The following is a 21,462-nucleotide window of genomic DNA, read 5'->3' as shown; positions in this document are numbered from 1 at the left end:
CGCAGGATGACAGCTGAGGACATTGCTGGAAGCATCAGTATTCCCAAGGCTCTTGGGTTCAGCGTCTTAGACTGTACAAATCAGGGTCTGAGGGGAAAGGGTGATAAGGTGGTGGTTTGACTTCCCTATCATGTGCTGCTTCAGCTAGGCTGACTTGCTTGTCCTGTGTGGTGAAATTAGGGCTATGGCTGGCTCCTTTTTTATGGGAATTGCTTCCCCAAGTGATGGCTGAGAGGACTGAGCTGGAAGAAGAACTTTAAATGCCACAGGAAGCACTTTATATTTGTTTCTGGGGAGCAGGGAGGGGAAGAGCCATTATAATGCGATTGGGGGTGGGGGGTCTTATGGTCAGCTTTAGGAAAGTTAGTAGCTGAGTGAAGGAAGGATTGGAGTGAGGAGAGATCTGAAGAAACTATAATAATTTCATATAGAAATTTAACCGATACAAATCAGTTGCCACATAGCATGGAAACCAAGAACCTTTCTAAAAAGTGCCTTAGTCAGGAAACAACTTATTTGCCAAATGGCAACACTAGTTTAGAATACAAAGTTGTTTGCAAAATCTCATGAATAATGAAAGATTTTTTTAAAAAGATTGATGGAAGATTATGAGAAGCACTGCTTCATAAAACAGAGAGAAGCAGTACAGGGTAAATCTAGTTTAAAGAAAGATTGATAAGAGATTTTATTAAGTCATCTTGAGAATACTTAAAAATGAAGATGGAAGAATAACAAAAGTAGAAATATGGAAAATATCTGCAAATATTTTTACAACAAACTCTTTAACCATCAAGGACAGTGTATCTAACACATTTAGATTCTAACATCACAATCCCAGAAGTGCTAATACAGAACAATGGGAAAATAACTGGATTGGAACAAGTGGAAATAGAGGAGATCTGCTTTGAAGGAAATGACAGCACCAAAGAATTAATACACAAGGTATCTGAAGGAGAGTTCAAAGAAAAAGATATGGAAGAATCTCGGTCTTTAGGTCTTTATTAATGCTGAATAAAGGTTACTGAGAAAATATTAACAACTATTGACCTACATGCCTATTTATCCATCTATAAAAATACTAACAAAAATCACACGAAGGGCATTCTTGATGAGGGTGTTGGTAGCAAATAGGCTTTTATAAGCAGCATTCTACAGTAAGCCACATCTTTACTAAGAGTTGATTTAAAGATAGAACAAGAGCCTGCTTTGTTTACTGTTTATTTTTTAAAAAGCATTTAATTCACTAAAGCAAAACACAACCTTAAGAGCTCTTATCTAACACCTCCCATTCATACATCAAAATCATTCAAGATTCCTTAAAAGATATAATTTTACCTTGTTCAAAGATCCTCGGATCACAAATATCAGGCAAAACACAAGACAAGGAAAGGTAGGTTCACCAACAGTGTTTTCCATGATCACGGAGGAGATTCAGTGAAAGGGTAAATTCCAAGAGGGATTCTCTATGCACGGCAGGGCAGAGGTTCCCAAAGTGGGCAATACTGCCCCTTCAGGGGCACTGAAACGATCCTGGGGAGGCGATAGTAGCCTCAGGTGCAAGTGGGAGGTGTTGAATAAAAATAAGGGGATGGTGGAAGCATAAGGAAAGAAGAGAAGAAAAATTTGAAAAACCATTTGTCCATGTTTCATCTGGTGTAAACACACAAAATGCAAATTATAACTCATCAGTGGTCAAGTCTGCTGACAGGTCTTAACAAGTAAGTCTTGACAGGTGAGCATGCTGTGCATTGTCAGGAAGTCCAGCATGCATCAGTAGGAATATGTGCATGTAATGACTTGTTTGCAATACGATACTGTATGGTTATATGACATAAGATTGTGTCATCAAAATTTCAATGCAGGAAAAACCCCACAAATTTACAAAAAATTTTTAAATTTAAGATGTCACTTTAAAACAAATATACATATATATATATATATATAAAGTGACATCTTTATATATATGTATTTGAAATGACGCAATTAAAAAAAAAATTTTAATTTAAAAAAATTTTTTTAAAAAACCATTAAAGGGTTAAAGAAAGATTACCAGGGAGGCACTGAGTAATTTTTTTTTTTTTTTGGCTAGGCAATTGGGGTTAAGTGACTTCCCAGAGTCACACAGCTAGTGAATGTTATGTGTCTGATTCCAGATTTGAATTCAGGTCCTCCTCACTCCAGGGCTGTGCTCTATCCACTGTGCCATTCAGCTGCCCCAAGTAATTTTTTTAAAATAACTTTGGGAACCTCCGATAGCAGGGTCTTCCAAATGTTCCTGTTTGTATATGATACTGTGTGCTAGTTACATCAAGTGCTATAACACTGTAAAGCCCCCAAGAACTCCATGACCACTCAAAAAGAATTTGGCTTAGTCATTCACATATGAAAAAAACTAAGTGGATGAAAAATATCAGTTGTCTAGAATATGGCATGCAGTCATACTACAATTCCATCATATGAAAATCTATAGAACCTGTTCACCAGCATATATACTTTGGGCAGGCAATCCAAATGGACAAGTTGGAAAGAATGACATGGATGGAATACTAGTCTCCAAAGAATTAAATATGAGTATCATAAAAGATATCATATCACATGTTAGGTGCAAGCATACTGCAACATAAAACAAGGAACTATGAAGAACTGGATTAAAAGAGGTCATCATGTATGAATGCAAAATATGGTCTGTTCAGTGGCCAGAATAAGAAATAGTCTACATGCTCATCTACCATCCTAGCAGTGTCAGAAGAAAGCAAAGAATGCCTCCAGAACTTTGGGTAGACTCCCTGTGAAAAACTTAAGACTCATTTGAGGGTCTGTACACATGATTTTGGGAAGGAAGAGGCATTGGCTGTTGGGGAAGCAGGGGAAAGCTTCTTGTTTGAGGTGTACCTTGAGATGAGCCTTGACAGGAGCCAGGGGTTCAAGAGGCAGAGGCAAGGATGAAAACTTCAAGCTAGCAAAGGAATAAGGATGGGAGACAGAATGCTGGGGACAGGGAAGAGCAAGTAGGCCATGTGAATTCAGCCTAGAATGACAGGGTGGAAGCAGACTGAAAGACTTTAAATGTCAAACAATATCTTATTGTAGAGGTATGAGGAAGCCAATGAATATTCTGAGTAGAGGAGTGACATGATCAGACCTTTATTTTAGGGGTATTAATCTGTCATCTTTAAGGATTGAAGAGAGGAGAGGTTCAAGGCAAGGAGACAAATTAGGAGGCTATCACACACAACCTGGAGGGACAGGGGGATGTGAGAGATACTTACGAGTAGATAGGCAGTATCACATCAATTGCTCCTGACTAGGCTTTGTGAATAAGAGCAAGGATGAGGTCAGAAGGGACACATATGGTCAGGTATATGTAAAAATTATGATGATAAAATGAATATTTATTATATACAGCAATAATTTTGCACAATAGTTCATGTTCTCCTATTGTGTTCTCTGAGCAGGAAATTCCTCATATAGTGCTCTTAAATTCTTAGCTAGCACCTGCCAGACAACTCTGAGGTCAGTTATTTCCATTAGCAAATTTGCAGAGACTTATCTGAGCCACATCACATTCTCAACATCTTCCTACAAAATCAAAGCAAGAGCCCTAAATTTGGAGACAAGAAAGACCTGGGGTTGAATCCTGTTACTTGCTAGCTATGATTAAGGGCAAATCACTTATCTCTAAAATGGAGAATAATAGCCACCCTCAGAAAACTGTGAGGATCAAGGGAGAATGTAAAGCAGTCTGCAAACATTAAGACTCAATGTAAATGTATAATTGATATCATATTGCTTGTCTTCTCAATGGGTAGAGGAGGGGCTGGAGGAAAGGAGAGAATTTTGAATTCAAAATTTAAAAAAAATCAATGTCAAAACAAACAAATTGATGAACTGAACATTTTTGAAAAAGAAAATACAGATCAAGTTAAAAAACTATGTAAATGTGAGCTATCATTATTATATCTCCTAGGGACCCTCTATTTCCCCAGGACACACAAATGAGATGATAGGTTTCCTGTGGTTGAAACAGTTTGTTTAAAAAAAAAATTGGACCACACATAAGGTTTTCAAGTATCTTTTTGTAGCAGATAATCTTATTTACATTGATACAGAATCACTTTACATGTTTTAAATTAGACATTAATAGTGGCTTTATTTTAAGCAAATTAAAAATGAAATAAAGTGGAACCATTCAGAAACATTCTTCGTTAACCTGCCTGACTTTTAGCATAAGTATTTCTTTTAATACTCAGAAGTCATAATATTCAATAAAGCTGTGGCTACTATGTCAACAGTACATTTTGCTATAGTTTAACTTGAAAACTTGAAACTGGTTTAGATTACTATTTTTTAAAAAACCAAACATGTGTACATGAAGAGACAATGATTCTTAAGAGTCAAATAATTTAAAGATATTTTTCTGATGATGCCAACAATATAAAGACAGTAATCCAAGAACCATAGTTGGCAAGAGCGCAGTTTGAATGGAACAGCTGAACTCTATCCACTTGGGGACATGGAATATAATATGACTTGATACAAGGGCATTATGGTAAGCTTGAAGTCTGGCTTTAAATGACAAAACTGAAGTGGGAGGGATGACAGGTTACCTTTATAAGGACAACTCTATAATGATCATTATGTCCTATAGTCAATACATTTAACCACCACCCCCAATCCTCCATCTTCTTAGATCATTAGATGCCTTCACCACAACCAAAGTGTTTACTTTACAAGATGAACTGTACTCCTAGGATTTTGAAAACAATAACACACAGAAGTGGTTGTGATGAAGGAAGAAATTAAATAGCTCTTGACATACCCTTTCAGAAGGAAAAGGGCACTGTCAAGGCATGCTGAGCATAGGCTTCTAGAGAAGAAAACCTATAGGGACGGATTCACTTAGGCAATTCCTCAGGATACTTGCCAAGTGAAAAGTTAATTAGTTCACAGCCGTATGCAGCTTAAGGCTTCATTTTAAGCTGTGGGCAGGTTTTGTAGTTTTTTCTGTTTTGTTTTGTTTCTTTTTAAGTTTCAAAGCTACAATTCCCACCATATCCAACTCCAAATTAAAATTCTGGCTCCGTAAGTAGTATGTAATTGTTCTACTATGTACAGAGTCAGAAAGATTTGGGTTACCTTCCCATGGACAGGAAATCTGCATCATCTGTTAAGATATCAGGGTCTATCTTAGAGTTAAGGCATATCTTACTGATAAGTCCATCCACTGGTAACCCTATTCTAATGGGAAATTTGTCACATGATTTTACTGTTCCTGAAGTATGTCAGAGAGCCTCTGCATGCAGCTGCTATGCTATTGATCTGCAGGCCTTTCATTTTCCAATCCAACAGACAGTGTTCCTGCGACTTCCTCTGTCTAGTTTCCAGTGGACCGTTTGCCTGCATGGAAGAAGAAAATTAATAATAACATTTCACTTGGCTTAATTTCAAAATGACAATAGGAAATTCCCCTGTGGGTAAAATTTACTAAACACTTGCCAGCTGACATACAGGATCATTTATCCAAATGGGATATACAAAAGATCCAAAACAGGTGTGGGGATTGGGTAAGACACAATAACCATGGGTAAGCCTCCAATGGATCTGCAAAACCCCTGCATTCCTAACAGTTCTCTGGATCAGTGAGCTAAAGATAGTCAAGAGGTTAGAATTCTTGAGTTCTAAGCCAAGTTCTGCCATTGATTCACTCTGTGACCCTGGGCAATCCAGTTTCCCTAACTGCAGAATGAAGAAAGTGCCTGTTGTGAAGAACTGAATAACAGGAATAGGGCTGGTTTGAAAATCGTTTACCAAAAACTGTTAGTGAAGTTTAATGTGATCACAAAGCTGACTACTGACATATTGTAATCACAAAGGGATCACTCAGCAATGTATTACTGGTTTTTGCTATTGCCATAATGACAACAGTGCAAGTGCAATTACAAGTGCCTAACAGGCCTGAGGCTAAAAGTTAAAGTAAGAGAAATGAACAACTATTTAAAGGAAGAAGGGGAAGGGAAGAAATACCTCAAGAATTTTCCTACCTCGCCTGGGATATCAGGAACTAAACATTTTCTTAAGTTTGGAAAGGAATCCCTCCTTGTTCTCCCCAGCCTCAGGCCTAGCTCTGCCTCTGGCAGAGCTATCCATGGTGCTGCCACCTGGATACAAACAGTAAAAAAAGCTGTGGTAAAGGGCACCTACAATATGTTGTACCATATACCACAGATGGACCATGAGAAAGAACAGTATTAGCTTGGGAAATCAATTTGGTAGGGTTATCTCAAGTACCATCCCAAGAAGAAAGAAACAGTTCATTCTTGGGAGAGCAAAGGACGAAAGGGCTAATGTTAGAAAGAATTAATCTAAATACAACATGGATAAAACTTTTATGCATGGAATCTGTTTTTTGTAGATACAGATTCGTGACAGTTTGGCAGGATGAGGAGGTGAAAAAAATGATGAATGACAATACCAGGTTGTCTTTGACAATGAAAGGCATTAACCCAAGACAAGAATGGCTTTGTTACAAAGTACTTCAATTTAACACAGATTCAACTATACTGTACATATTTAGTGTCTTGGGTGCAAAGACAACTCACTTATGTAGCACTATCCTCCCCTAAAATCTTTTTCCAATAATTCACCTCAGTGTGTAGAATGCACTAAGATCAAATCTAGAGAGCACAAGCTGACAAGTTCTACTAAGCTGAAAAGGCATTGAGCAACACGTCCTGTGATGAACTGGACATCTATAATCTGAAGAGTGTCCAGGCTAAGCTCAGAATTTCATCATCATATTGGCTACAAGGGGATGAATTTTTTAAACCTAACAACTTTTAAAAGCTATCTATTAAGTCATGGAGGAGTTGCGTCAATAGAGGGAGTACCAACACTGATGAAATCACACTTTCTGTAGCACTGTGTAATATACAGCACTTCAAAAAATTGTTTTTTAACATAGTAATTCCAAGGTGGATATTTCTAACATCATCCCCATTTTATAGTTCAGAAATCTGAGGCTAAAGAGAGGTGAACTGACTCACCTATCTTTCCTCATTCTAACTTTCCTTTGGCTTTGCAATCTAAACCTCATCATAACTTCCAATCCCTCCACCTTTCAGCTCTCTCCCAGGTCATCACCCCTACAATGGCTAGACTCTTCACTTTCCCCTACTTCAACCCCTTAATGGATCAATTAACTCTATACTATCCTTTACAATGGAAGCCCTTGCCTGTTTATTCTATTGCCAACCATGCCTTGGTAAAAACATACTTCATCATCTGTCACCTCTGCTCCTATTCATGTATTAGTGAATAGCACTGGAAAAAACTCACAAAACCATGCCAACTGGTTCCACTACAAATATGTAAACTGGGCCCCCATTACAGCAAAGCAATCTTTTTAAACTTGTTAATAGATTCTCTATCCCACTCATCACAGTAGCTATTCCAAACCTATTCATCCTTACTTGATTCATTCCCATGGAAATTCTACCCCCACTCCTTATCCTTTCAACTAAAGCTTGCCTCATATTTCACCAAAAAAGTTGAGGCCTTCACCAAGAGATCCTTCCCCTCCCTCATATCTCAAGATTCAGAAAATTTTCTCCCCTTATCTAATCCAAAGAGGTGGTCCTCCTCTCTGCCAAGATGAACCTCTCTAACATCAACATGTATTCTTGATTCCATTCCATGCCATTTCCTCCAGCAGACTTTTACCTCTATCACCCCTAGTCAATTATTAATTTTCAATCTTTGTCTACTACTGTCTACAGAGATGTCCATAGTTCCACCAGCCTTAAAAAACAAAACGAAATATATTCCAAGTATTTCCCCCTCTCTCTCCCCATCAATTAATCTTATAACTCTCCTCTTTTATGGATAAACTCCTTGAAAAAGCTGTCTACAGTTAGTGCCTCTACTTCCTCTCATCTCATCTTCTAAAGTTACCAGTGATCTCTTAATTGCCAAATCTAATGGCTTTTTCTCGATCTTCACCCTTCTTGACTTTTCTGAAGACTGTGACACTTGTTCATCCTCTGCTTCTGGATACTCTCTTCTCTCTAGGTTTTTGCAATATTGCTTTTATCTGCTTCTTTTTCTACCTATCTGACCATTCCTTCTCAATCTCCTTTGCTGGATCTTCATTCAGGTTGAACCTACTATTTTTCTGGGTGGTAGTTCCCTCCCTACCTCCCCCACCCCCACTCCACCTAGGCTCTCTCTTTGTCTCTTTTTGGTGATCTCATAAACTCCCATGGGTTCAATTACTATTGCAATAAAGATGACTACCAGATCTAGGTATATACAGCCCTAATCTCTCTCCTGACCTTCAGTTTCACAGCATTAACAGTCTCTTGGATATCCCAAACTCAGCATGTCTTAAAAAAGAACTCGTTATCTTCCTTTCTCCAAACTGTTCCCTACCTCCAGGATATGACCATCCTCCCAGACACCTAGGCTTGCAACCTGAGTGTCATCCTTGAGTCCTAAGTTGCAGTCATCACAATTATCTGATTTGTTGCCATGTGTCTTATATATACCCTTTACTCCTCTAGCACGGCCACCATCCTAGTGCAGGCTCTCTCTGCCTCGCTCCTGGAGTATTGCAATAGCCTTCTGGTTGGTGTCCCTGCCAGAATTCAGAGTACCCAATCTAGTTCATCCTCAGGTCAGATCAGATCATACTCTTATTCAATAAATTCCAGTAGCTCACTATTATCTCTAAGATCAAATATAAAATTCTCTTTGGGGCTTTATTTTCCTACATTTTCAATCTTCATACACTCGACTCCCCCCTCCATACACTCTACAACCCAGCTACACTGGCAGACTTGCATCTTTCATTATGTGCCTTTTCACTGTTCTCCCTCTTCACCTCGGCCTCCTCACTTCCTTGAAGACTCAGCTCAAATCTGACCTTCTGAAGGAGATCTTTCCCACCTTCTCCCTATCTCATACCCTTCCTCTCAGATGACCTACCATTTACACTATATATATCTTGTATGTACAATTTTTGCATGTTGTCTCCCCCATTAGAATATGTGCTCTGTGAGGGCAGGGACCACGTTTTTGCTTTTCTTTGTATTCTCAGTACTTAGTACAGTGTCTGGCACATAGTAAGCATATAATAAATGCTTTCTGACTGGCCAACCACCATATAGAAAGTTGATCTGACACCAAGTAAAAAAATTAATATGCCAGAGATAACTTCTTCCAAGCACAGAGAGAGTTGTCTTCTAACATTTGAACAAAATATTTCGTGCTATGAAGTTGGAGACACACAAGATTGCAATATAAATTGCTCTTTCTCATATCCTCCTTGTATCCTATGGCCATGTAGTACAACATGGGGTCAAAAGTACCTAGTCATGTGACTGGCCAAGTCATGATCTCCCCATATCTCTTTCCTCAGGCTCCAGAACAGGAATAAAAACTCTATAGCAAAGGAAACAGGCATTTATTAATTACCTAGCATGTGCCAAGCATTATGCAAGGTACAAGGGATACAAAACAAAAACAAAACAGTCCCTGCCCTCAAGCACCTTTTATTTTATTGAAAGAGATAATATTGACATACATATGTATATGTAAGTATACCTGTAAACAAATACAAGAATCAGAATATGCTTAATTCAAAAGGTGGCACCTGACCCCATTTCGAAGGACAAAAGGGATTCTAAGTGGTAGAGGTGAGGATGGAGTGCATCCCAGACCAATGTACACAGTGCAAAGGCATGGAGATGGGAAATGGCATGTGGGATGTGAGGAAAAGCAAGGCCAGTGTAACTGGAACACAAAGTTTGGGAAGAGGAGTACGGTATAATAAAGTTGGAAGTTAGAGGAGAGCCAAGTTGTGAAGGGTTCTAAAAGTTAAACTGAGAAGCCTTTAATGCTATTCTCTAGGCAAGAGGAAGGCAGAGGATTTTGTTGAGTATTAAGAGTCATGTGCTTAGATCAGCAAGTTAGGAAAAACAAAATATTATTTTGAGAGTCAAATGAGATGATATATAAATTGCCTTGTAAATTAAAGTGCTGGGGACTGTGTGGTAGAGGAGGAAAGAACTATGGATTTGGAATTAGATGATCCAGGTTCAGATTATGGTTATTTCACCTCCTCTGACCTAACAGACCCCCAAAAATGTGAAAGGAATTGCCCTAAGTAGTCCATAGCACAGCTGGGACTCAAACCCAGGTTTTCTGATTCACAATTCACTGTCCCTCTTAAACCACTTTTTTTTTGAACTAGGTCAGGAATTGAGAGAAATGGGACAAAGGAATGTAAATCTGTGGGAAATTTTTGTGGCTTAGGATTTTTCATATGTATAATTTACTAAGAATATCATCCGATACCACGCATGAGGAATACAGAGAAGCCTTGAAAGAATTACATGAACTGATACAAAGGGAAGTAGACAAAGTCAAGAAACAATATACACAATGACTACAACAATGTAAATGAAAAGAACAAAAGCCACAAAATAGGTGAAAGTGAACACTGCAAAATTACAAAGAGCAAGTTTGGTCCCAAATATGAAGTAAGAAGATAACTTCTCTTATTCCTGTGTAGAAGTGAGGGACCATATATGTTGGGAAGATACTACATATGAGAATTTTTTTATCTTCTTGGGGATTTAAAGAAATTCCATGATGCAGAAATTTTATTAAGAAAATAATACATTCAGTGCTGGACTTGGAGTTAGGAAGACCTGGGTTCAAGCCTTCCCTCAGACACTTACTGTCTGTGAAACCCTGAAAAAGTCTCTTAATCTTTCGGGTCTCTCCAAAGTTATCAATGATCTTTTGTGGATAGAGCACCAGCCCTGGAGCCAGGAGGACCTGAGTTCAAATCCAGCCTCAGATACATAACACTTACTAGCTGTGTGACTCTGGGCAAGTCACTTAACCTCAATTGCCTCACCAAGAAAAGAAAGAAAAGAATACATTTAGATAGCATTAATTTTAATGATACTTTATATCATTTGTGTAGAATTACTGACCTATTCTACAAAAAACTAACAAAGGATACTGAATGACCCTAGCTACTAACATTCCTAACTAGGTCTAATGAATAAAAGTATTATGAGCAAGTCATTCACTTAACCATTTATTGAGAGTTTATTATGTGCAAAGTTCTGTAATAGGTGTTCCATCTGTATGCATGGAATCTCAAGAGAATACAAGTTACTATACTGAACTTTTTAATAACACATTACCTCTCAAAACTTCATTCCTTTAAGACTTTCTGAAATGTTTATATTTGGGTCAAGATTTCCTCCCAATAGCCACACCTCTCTCCAATGTGTTAATTTAAGTCAAAAGAAAAATGTAAGATGTGCCTTATGAGAAATTAGCTTTAGTACAACTTCAGGAGTAGAGACAGAAGAAGTATAAATCTACATTCACAGCTTCATGACTCACCTGAAATGCATATAAACAGACTAATTCAGTTGCTCTTGGACTGACTTATCTCTAATTAAATGTCTTCTCTCTTATCTTCCTCATGCCTCTTCCCTGCATGTCAACTACTTATTAGCCATGGTAAGTGAAGGTAGTAATAGCATGAATAATCAAAAAATCAGTTAATTTTTAAATCTAGAATGTTGGTACTTATAATTGCATATAGCGTGTCTAATGATTTGTGAATTCACAATAACTAGTGGCACACTGCTCAGGTCTAACTCAAGAATATTAAGGGTTCACATATTCTTTAGCAATAACATTCAAATACTCCCAAGTAAAAGAAGCCTACAAGGTGGTTAAAAGCTGCCCAAGAAAGTAAAAGCTGTCAAGGAAATTAAAAGCAGTCTGTAAGGCATCCCAAATTCCAAAATTGCTTTTAAAAAATCTTCTTGTCCAAAGGGCCCATAGCTGTATCTCTTAAAAATCTACTTAGTAGCAAAGTTAATTCAAAGTACCCCAGGTTTGCTCCATAACCTCACCTCTTCACTCAAAACAGTCTTGATGTGGAAGTATGTGGGGTTACCTCAAGCCCCTAAGTTCCACCAGTATCCTAACAAGAGATAGGTAGAATCAGTCCTCAAGTAAAGCCTTAGCAGAAACAAATCTGTCCTCTAACTAAGCTTAAAGTCCTCCTAGCACACACCTTCCCTGGGGTGAGAAAGGATATATGTTCTATTTTTAAAAGGTCTTTCCTAGCTACAAGATGGTGAGTAGTTCTGTTGACCAACTGTGTAACTTCACGTAAACTAATTAATTAAGAAACTTTGTTTTTCAGGCCTCAATGTCTCCCCTGTATACATTTTCCCTATAATAAAATCAAATATGCAAAGAAACTGAAGATTAACTTCAAACCTTCGTTGGTGTGTATTTAACAACTACAAATGTTTTGAAGGCAGACCTACCGGTTACAGCCTAACAGCAAGTTTTTTTGACAGTGGGTGCACCATCCTCACATTCAGTGCCTGACCCAGTAAACATTTCACAAATGGAGCACAGAGGGTAGGTGAGAGAGCTTGTATTCTTCCTATTCAGCAGCTCTCAGAGTTACTGTGTGGTGAAATGCCTAGAACAGTGGTATACAGGGATTCTAACACCATGGCCTTGGTGAGAACCCTTAATGAAATTTAATATTGTTTGAGTGCTATTTTAATGTGCGAGTACACTATAGACTGACTATTTGATTTTCTCCATAGAGAGTGTAAAAAATTTAAATTCATGCCTTATACAATAACAGAGGGCTCACTGAAGTGAAGGTTATGACTCTTAAATATGATCTTGATTATACACTGGAACCAAATTTTGCCTGGGAATATACCTCCAAAATTTTAAATTGATGCAAAAGGAGAAGTTGATATATAAGTTTTCATTTTATAAATAACTTTTATAAAACGCAGCCAATGAATAAAGTAGTCAAGCTATTCCATTTATGTTAATGAAAACACAAAACCAAGATCTGGCTTACAATGGAAAAAAAAACTTTTGAGTTTTTTGAGTTACAGCAAATGAAAATTATAGAAACTGCCACATACCCTACAATCTTAATGAAAGTTATCTTGAATAAATCATTATTTTAATGTTTCCTGGCAAAAGGGACTATTTGAGAAAAGAAATAAGGATAAAGTATTCTAAATTATTCAATGATGCTTCAGTGCTCTTGCAAAATTCTACATATAAAAGTTTTTGCCCCTGGCTTTTTTGTGCCCTGAATTGTCTAGTCCTTTGCATATAAAAGACTATTTATATATATGGACAAATATTTTCACAGTAGTATTATATGCAATATTAAAAAAATCTAGAGCTGGGCATGATGTATTTGTGACAATGAGTAATGGGAACTGTATTAGCTACTCTATTTCTAGACTGGGGAGAGTCTCAAAAAAACAAACTATAAAGCAGAACAAAATACACGCCCATTGGTTAGAGAAGAGCTCAACAAATCATATTACTATGGTAGAATATTACTGTACTATAAGGAATGATGAATTATAAAAAATTCAGAAAAAGATAAGAATGCTTATGGGAAACAATGTAGTAAAAAGAATGACACATAAAATAATTATACCAATATCCTAACAAAGTGGGTGGAAAGTCACGCACAACCATGGTCAACTGCTATAGCTGGTATTAGTACCAACTTGTAAAAATTAAAGAACACATTTCTCTTTTCTTTAAACAACTGACAAATTAATTTTTTTCAAAGGATTTTGGGTGTTTATTTGGTGATATCTAACAAAATACATCAATATTTATTTTTACTTTATTGATGTATAGAACAATCCTTTCCAGTTGCTTCACTGACAAACCCTGCATGTTACTGAAAAACTCTTTGTTGGCCTCAAAGCCCTAGGTTCTGAATTTACACACCATTCAATCAGAACCATTAAACTCCCAAAACTTTAAAACTTTGTACAATACATATGAAATAATGAAATGGCAATGAGATATCAAGACTATACTGGTTATCCCTCTGAGACAGCCATCCTGTGCTATAAAGACAGGGGCTTGCAGAGAGATCATCTTTTCTGAACCAGAACAGCATGATGTTTTTCTTACTGAGAGGAGCAGTATTAATTATTAAAACAATTACTAACGTGGAAGGCTAAAGCTTTGGCTTTGATGTACTTATTATTAAAATAAATTCCCATAATTTACTGAAGCTTATTTACTTGTAATTTACTTAGGACTTCTCTGGTAACAGTAATGTTTTCCCCACAGCAATCCTATAATACAAGTACTGGTCCATAGGCACACGGCTAGAGCCAGAGTTGGAAGTCAAACCTACGTTTTGACTTCCAAATACTATGCTCATTCCAGGATGCCACATTACCTTTCTAACATTATGCATCACATTTAAGCTTAGAACAGACTCCTTTGACTTCTCATTTTTAACTAAAGTCAACGTTAAAAATGTTTAAAAGTCAAATGATTACTTGCTGCTTGATACTTTGCACTCCTATTGAACCCTGTGTATGACACCTCAAAAGCATTTTTGAAATCAGAATTTTCTCCAAAAGCATGGATGAGGAGTTCTGAAGCAGGGATTAAATATTATGCCCAAGGTCACATAGCAAGCGGCAGAACAAGTGTGACAGAACCCAGGACCGTTCCTAACTACTCTACAGAGACTCCCATCTAGCAAGAGACATTTTGAACATTCTTACTGTAGCACAAATATACAGAGAGAAAATGATACTCTTTTTAAGAAAAAGATACTCTTCTAGTCATTCCATATCCAAATGCCTGTTGTCTGCCTATAATAATGATTCTAGAACAGATGGCAAAAACACAACACATAAAAATACTGGGGTAAAAAAAATGTTGATATACTTATCTCTCAATGCCCCCAAGACTGGGAGGGAAGTCTTTCACTTATCTTTCCCAAAAAAACCAGAAACAAGTATTCTATGTTCCATTCAGTCACCTCTAAAGTGTAAAAAACATCTCACATGAAATCCTTACCAGTAGCTGTATTTGTGACACCATTTACTGTCCCTTCCACATCAGTCTCATCCTCTGCATAGCTGAGCATCAAGCTTTGCTGCCTGTTTGTCAGTCTTCTGTAAGGGGCAAACAAGGCAATGTACCATTATTTCTGAGTGGCTATTTAATGCCTGTTCTGGACAGAGACATATGATAGCCTTTAGTACGCAGTAAACAATGATAAACCATATCCATGTCTAATATGTTTAAGAATCTTTTAGTGTTATCCATTGCATGTGCAGGAAAAATAAAGGTTCATCATAACATTCAGATACAAAGACATGATTCTCCATACTCTTACACTTATAAAAAGACTCCATGTTTGCTTACACTCTTCTTTTTTTATTGCTAGACCTAAATAATCTCTGCATTATCCTACCAAAAAAAAAACATTCAACACAAAACTATATAACTAATACACTGTGGTCCTCAGGTTGACCTATTTTCCTACCCATTTATTCACTCTCTATTACCCAAATGATATATCCTCCTACCTATTTGCATTCATTCACCTTCAAAACACATATGTTACTGAAAGAGGTTAGAAAAATAACTTTTTTCTCCACTGGCTTTCATTATAATTTCAGAGAAGTGTCAGTGGGAAAAACTTTGGCTCCAGGCCCCCCCCCAAAAAAAGGTGTCTTGCTGCTAAAATGTCAATTTCTTACCCCTAAAATGTGGAGGGAAAATTCTCCGAATATAGTAAAAAACAATGAGGTCCCTAAACCAGATTTTTTTCCAAAACGTAAATGAAAATCAAATTTTGAATTACTTCTCAACAAATTATTTCAACAATAACTATTAACCACTATAGAGTCTTCAGAGAAAAAAAGTGTTAATGCAAAAAGTAGAGTAGTTCAGAAGCAAAGTCATTAAGTTTTCATTATATATAGAGTAATATTCTCAATAAGTGTTGTTGGCTATTCAAAGTGAAAGATTTATTAGATTCTAATCTATTGCCAAACTAGAGACTTACCTGGGAATTCTAACCTTTAGATGAATGTAGTGGTCACCATAGCCATAGCTATTAATCCGGGGAATGCCTTTCCCACTCATTCGAATTTTTTGGTCAACCTGTATTCCAGGAGGGATCTATGAATGGGAAAGAAATGTGTTGAGATTACTTGTGTTTCTAGGGACCCAAATGAATAATTTTCATTATGGTAAGATAATCTTAAAGTGCTGCCTTGGAAAAAGTTAGTTGTCATTTAATCTAGTAATAGTTCAATGAACCCAAAACTTCATGAATCTGAATATTCCCTCTAACCATGCAGATTATAATCCAACCACATCTTCTCATAAAATGTTCCACAGAGGACTGACCCAATGAGCTAGAAGCCATCTTCTAGGTTTTGGGTTTTTTTTAAATATTCAATGCTCTCTGATCCCTCGCTTCTGCTACATGACCAATCCGCTTCCTTTTCCCAGCAAAAGCAAACCTTAAAAGTGCTATATAAACATGAGCTATTACTATCATTATCATTATCACATATTTCCTTAATACTATTTTTAAAGTCACGTCTTGCATACAAGTTCTTATTGTTAATAGGCTACAGCCTACTTAGGCACACAATATGTCTCTCTGTTCTCTTTTGGGTCATCTGTGATTTTGATTTTTCACAAATTATAGTGTTACTGACTGAGGCCAATCAGTTCCTTTGTTTCATGAATACCAGGACTTTGAATAAGGAAAAAATAATTCACATTCAACAACAACCTAAAAATGTGCTTTATTCTTGTATGTAAAAACATAATCCTAAAGTTTAAATATGTTATTAATTCAGCAGTTACAGGACACTTGAATTCCATTTTCCCAGGCAGGGCAGTAAATAGACCCCCTTAATTTCTGGTAGACCAATGACTTACCGTGACATTGATTGTCTCATACAGCCCCTGAGTTCTGGCTGTCCCACCAAGGACAGCTTGAGCTATGGAAATAAAGAGGTCTGAGTGGATGTCTGCTCCATCCCTCCTAAACACAGGACTTCTCTGAACCTAAAATAATAAGAAAAAGGATTATTACCAAGAGATCAAGCCCTATAAATGACACATTATTTACCAGAAAACCAAATTCTGAGATCTGAGGTACAATTTCAACCCTTTCTGCTTTTGTTTCAAGGAGAATCATAACCAAAAGGCTATACTTCCCCAAAATGGACTCTTCAATGTTTTGGACTTAGCTTTTCTCCATTCTCAAAAAGTATCTATCCTTTGTCAACCTATAATTCATTGAATTATAAGAGGGAGGAAAAAAACAGCTCCATTTTTTCAATGTATCAGGTGCTACATTAAAAAAAAAAGAAAGAAAAGAAATTTCCTCATGACTCTGTTCTTGAGCTCAGAAGAATGGAAATGCAGTGAGCTGGGTGAACAACACTAAGTTCATTATCAACAAGGTGAAAGCTCCCAGGAGCAGGGAGCCACCAGGAAAGACCTCCTTGCCTAAGGGGAAGCAAACTATCCCAAGTCAGAAACAGAGCAGGGAAATCTCCCACACCAGTCAGTAATGAGATCAGGCCCACAAATTGCCCCACCATTTGCATCTAAGATGAAATAGGAAAACTAATAAGTCTTTAAAAAAAAAGTGGGTTTTCCTCACCAGATTGTGGAGCTGGAGAAGCCAAGAGCAACCTAATGGCTACCAAACATTTATTATGTGTCTGTTATGTGCATGGAAGGACATAGCAGGTACACAAATAAGTATATACATATACTTACACACAGACACACAATAATTCAGGGAAGGAGAACTAACAGCTATATTAACAATATAAGAAACCACTTCATAGAGGAGGTGACACCTCAGACATGCTTTAAAGAGACTGTGGGAAAACAGAAGCTCTATTGTACTACTGGAGGAACTGTGAATTGGTACAGCCATCTAGAGAGCAACTGAGAACTATGGCAGAAAGTTACCTTCGACTCAGCTATACCAGTGGCAGGCCTATAACCCAAAGAAATTAAAGAGGAAAAGGACGTGCAAAAATATTCACAGCAGCTCTTTTTGTGGTGGTGAAAAATTGGAAACTAAGGCAGTATCCTATTGGAGAATGATTAAACAAATTACAATACATAAATATAATGGAATATTATTGTGCCACAAGAAATAAAGAAATGGTTCCAAAGGAAATGAAGAAGACGTATCAACTGATGCTGCACAAAGTTAGTGAGACTAGGAAAACAATTTATACAATAACATCATGGAGAAAAAAACTTACAAAGGTGATGGAAAGACAGCCCACCTTCAGACATGGCTAATGAGGGAATTCATTTTGCCTGACTATGTGCTCAATTTCTCAGAACTTCCCTGCTAACTATCATCCCCTCTTTCTTCCCTTTTGTGACTAATCTCCTTGAGAGAGGGCTATTTATAGTCACTGTTTCCCCTTTTCCTTAGTCTCACTCTTCTAAACTCTGCAGTCTAGCTCCAGTCTCATCATTCCACTGACACTCACTTTCCACAGTTTCCAATGGTCTCTTAACTGCCAAATCCAATGGTTTTTCTTGATCTTCACCCTTCTTGACCTCTCTGCAGCCTTCATCACTGCTGATCACCCTTTTCTTGATACTCTCCTCTTGAAGGTTTTGTAACACTGCTCTCTCCTAGTTCTCTTACCTATATGATCACTCCTTCTCAGCCTTATTTTACTAGGTCTTCATCCAGATCACATCCTCTAACCATGGGCACTCTCCAAGACTGTTCTGTTTCCTGTTCCCTTCTCTCTTTAAACCAGCTCATCTGGTGATCTTATAAACTCCCATGCACTTAATTATCATCTCTATGCAGATGATCTATTTATCTAGTACTAACCTCTCATCTCACATCTCCAAATGCCTTTTGGATATCTTGAACTGGATGACTTACATACTTAGCCTCAAATCAAACTCATCACCTGTCTTCCCAACCTTTCCTCTCTTTTGAACTTCCTTATTATTAAGGATACCCACAATCCTCCTAGTCACCCAGGACTACAACCCAGATGTTTTTCTTAACTCCTCACTCTCTCACCTTTCATATCTGTAGCTGAATCCTGTTGATTCCACCTTCCTGACATCTTTCGTATGTGCTCCTTTCTCTCCTCTGACACTGGCAGGACCTTGATACAAGCCCTTAATACCCCATGCCATTGTAACAGCCCTCTGGTTGGTCTGTCTTCATTCCAATCCATACTCCACTCAGTTGTCAAATTGATCTTTCTAAAGCACAGGCCTAACCATGTCATCCTCCTATTCAATTAATTCCAGTAGCTTTCTATTATTTACAGGGTCAAGTATAAAATGCTTCATTTGGTTTTTAAAGCCCTTCAAAACCTGGCCCTTCCTACTTTTTAAACATTCTTATAACCTGATTCTCTCCATGTGCTATGTAATTCAGTGACACTGGCTTCCTTATTGTTCCTCCCACATCAATAAAAACTTATTTTTTAAAAAAGTAAGTGGGGAAATCAGGCACACCTATTTGTCCAAAACACTTACTCAAAGCTGCCTCCCAGATTTCTCTACCTGTGTTCCCTATCTGAATCAATCACATGACAAACACTAATTAAGAACTGTGCGCCAGGTACTCTGCTAGGTGCTGGGGATACAAAGACAAAAATCAAATAATCCTTACCCTCAAAGAGCTGCTGCTTTATCAGGGGAGACAACATGTATACATATAAGTACAAACAGAAAAGATACAAAATAAATCAGGTTAGTTTAGGAAAGGAAGGCACTAGCAGTTGAAGAATCAGAAAAGTGCTCATGTAAAAAGGGGCACTTGAGCTGAGTCTTGGAGGAAATGAAGATTTCTACAAGGTAGATGTGAGGATAAAGCACATTCATTCCAAGTACAAAGGCCAGCCATAAAGTCACGACATGGAGGGTCATGCATGAGAACATAAGCCAATTTGGGTAGAACGAAGAGCATGGAAAGGAGAAGAATGAGGTTGAAAAGGAATGTTGAGGCAAGGTTGTAAAAGACTTTAAAAGCCACACAGGAATTCATATTTTTCCTAGAGATAATTACAGAGCCACCAGATAGTGGTCATTATAAACCTGTGCTTTAGAAAATCACTTTGGCAGCTTGTGGACAACAGACTGGGTAAAGAGGGACTTAAGGCAGGGAGATCATTTTAATAGTCCAGGTAATGAGGACCTGAACGAAGGTAGTGGCTGTGAGTGATAAGAAAAGGATGTAAGTGTAACACGACAAAAAAGGAAAATGGTAAATGTTGGAGAAGATGTGGGAAAATTGGAACACTAATGCATTGCTGGTGAACTGATCCAACCATTCTGGAGAGCAATTTGGAACTATGCCCAAAGGGCTATAAAATTGTGCATACCCTTTGGCCCAGCAATACTACTTCCAGGTCTGTATCCCAAAGAGATCATACAAATGGGAAAAAGACTCACATGTACAAAAAAATTAATAGCAGCTCTTTCTGGGGTGGCAAAGAATTGGAAATTGAGAAGATGCCCATCAATGGGGGAATGGCTGAACAAGCTGTGGTATATGAATGTAATGGAATACTATTGTGCTATAAGAAATGATGGTAGACTTCAGAAAAACCTAGAAACACTTGAAATGACTGACTTTGACAGACTTAGCTCTTCTCAGCAATGCAAGGATCTAAGATAGCTCCAAAAGACTCATGATGGAAAATGCTATCCACATCCAGAAAAAGAACTACGGAATATGAGTGCAGATGGAAGCACGTTATTTGCTCTCTCTCTCTCTCTCTTTTTTTTTCGGTTTCTTCTTTCTTGTGGTTCCTCCCATTAGTTCTAATTCTTCTTTACATCATGACTAATGTGAAAATGTTTAATATGAATGTATTAAGTACAGCCTATATCAGAGTGCATGTTGTCTTGAGGAGGGGGAGGAGAGAGAAGGGGAGAAAATTTAAAACTCAAAATCTTATGGAAGTGAATGTTGAAAAGTAAAAATAAATTAATTTTAAAAAAGAAAGGAAAAAAAAAGGATGCAATTCGGGGAGAATGAGTAGAGGATAACACCTAAATTGGGAAGTTCTTGAAAATGGATAGTTTTGGGGGCAAACAACGAGTTGTTTTAGACATACTAGTTAAAGATAGCTATAGGAAATTCAGTCTGAAATACAAAAAAGGTAACTGGCAACATGGAGCTATAACGGAGAAGAAGAATCAAGCTGGAGACATATACAAGCAAGTCATCTGCATAGAAATGATAACTAAATACATGGGAGCTCATAAGGCCTCTAAATGAGAATGCAGAGATAAAAGAGGGCCCAGAACAGGGCCTTGGAGTACACCCAGTTAAGAGGAGTGATGTATATGATGAGCCAACCAAAGAGACTGAGAAGTTGTCAGATATGCAGGAAAAGAAGTAGGGGAAAGCAGCATCATGAAAACCCAGAGAAGAGAGAGTAGTCTACAGTGTTAAGAAAGGTCAAAAAATGAGGACTGAGAAGACTATAAAATGTGGCAGATCACTGGTAATATTGGAGGCAGTAGTTTTAGTTAAGTGATGAAGTCTGAAGAGAGATCTGAGGAGACTGA

At 37.5% G+C, this 21,462-nt stretch overlaps 1 protein-coding gene across 2 annotated transcripts in view; it reads right to left on the bottom strand.

The window, feature by feature from the left end:
• Nucleotides 1-4,056: 4,056 nt before the first annotated feature.
• DNAJA3 (DnaJ heat shock protein family (Hsp40) member A3) overlaps nucleotides 4,057-21,462 on the bottom strand; it is a 43,488-nt gene continuing 26,082 nt past the window's right edge. Inside the window, exons 8-12 of one of the 2 annotated variants that reach the window (XM_020995524.2) lie at nucleotides 16,810-16,938; nucleotides 15,920-16,035; nucleotides 14,923-15,020; nucleotides 6,042-6,158; nucleotides 4,057-5,397 (exon numbers count right to left, since the gene is read on the bottom strand). In XM_020995524.2, the coding sequence (XP_020851183.1) occupies nucleotides 6,055-6,158; nucleotides 14,923-15,020; nucleotides 15,920-16,035; nucleotides 16,810-16,938 (447 nt within the window). In that variant the 3' untranslated portion in view covers nucleotides 4,057-5,397; nucleotides 6,042-6,054. The remainder of the gene's footprint in view (nucleotides 5,398-6,041; nucleotides 6,159-14,922; nucleotides 15,021-15,919; nucleotides 16,036-16,809; nucleotides 16,939-21,462) is intronic. The other variant, XM_020995525.2, reaches the window with a different exon arrangement.

The sequence above is a fragment of the Phascolarctos cinereus genome, unplaced genomic scaffold (assembly GCF_003287225.1).
Source record: "Phascolarctos cinereus isolate Bilbo 61053 unplaced genomic scaffold, phaCin_HiC Scaffold_4;HRSCAF=312, whole genome shotgun sequence".
NCBI lineage: Eukaryota > Metazoa > Chordata > Mammalia > Diprotodontia > Phascolarctidae > Phascolarctos > Phascolarctos cinereus.
The sequence above is the reverse complement of the archived record's forward strand: the minus strand, read 5'-3'. Positions and strand labels throughout refer to the sequence as shown.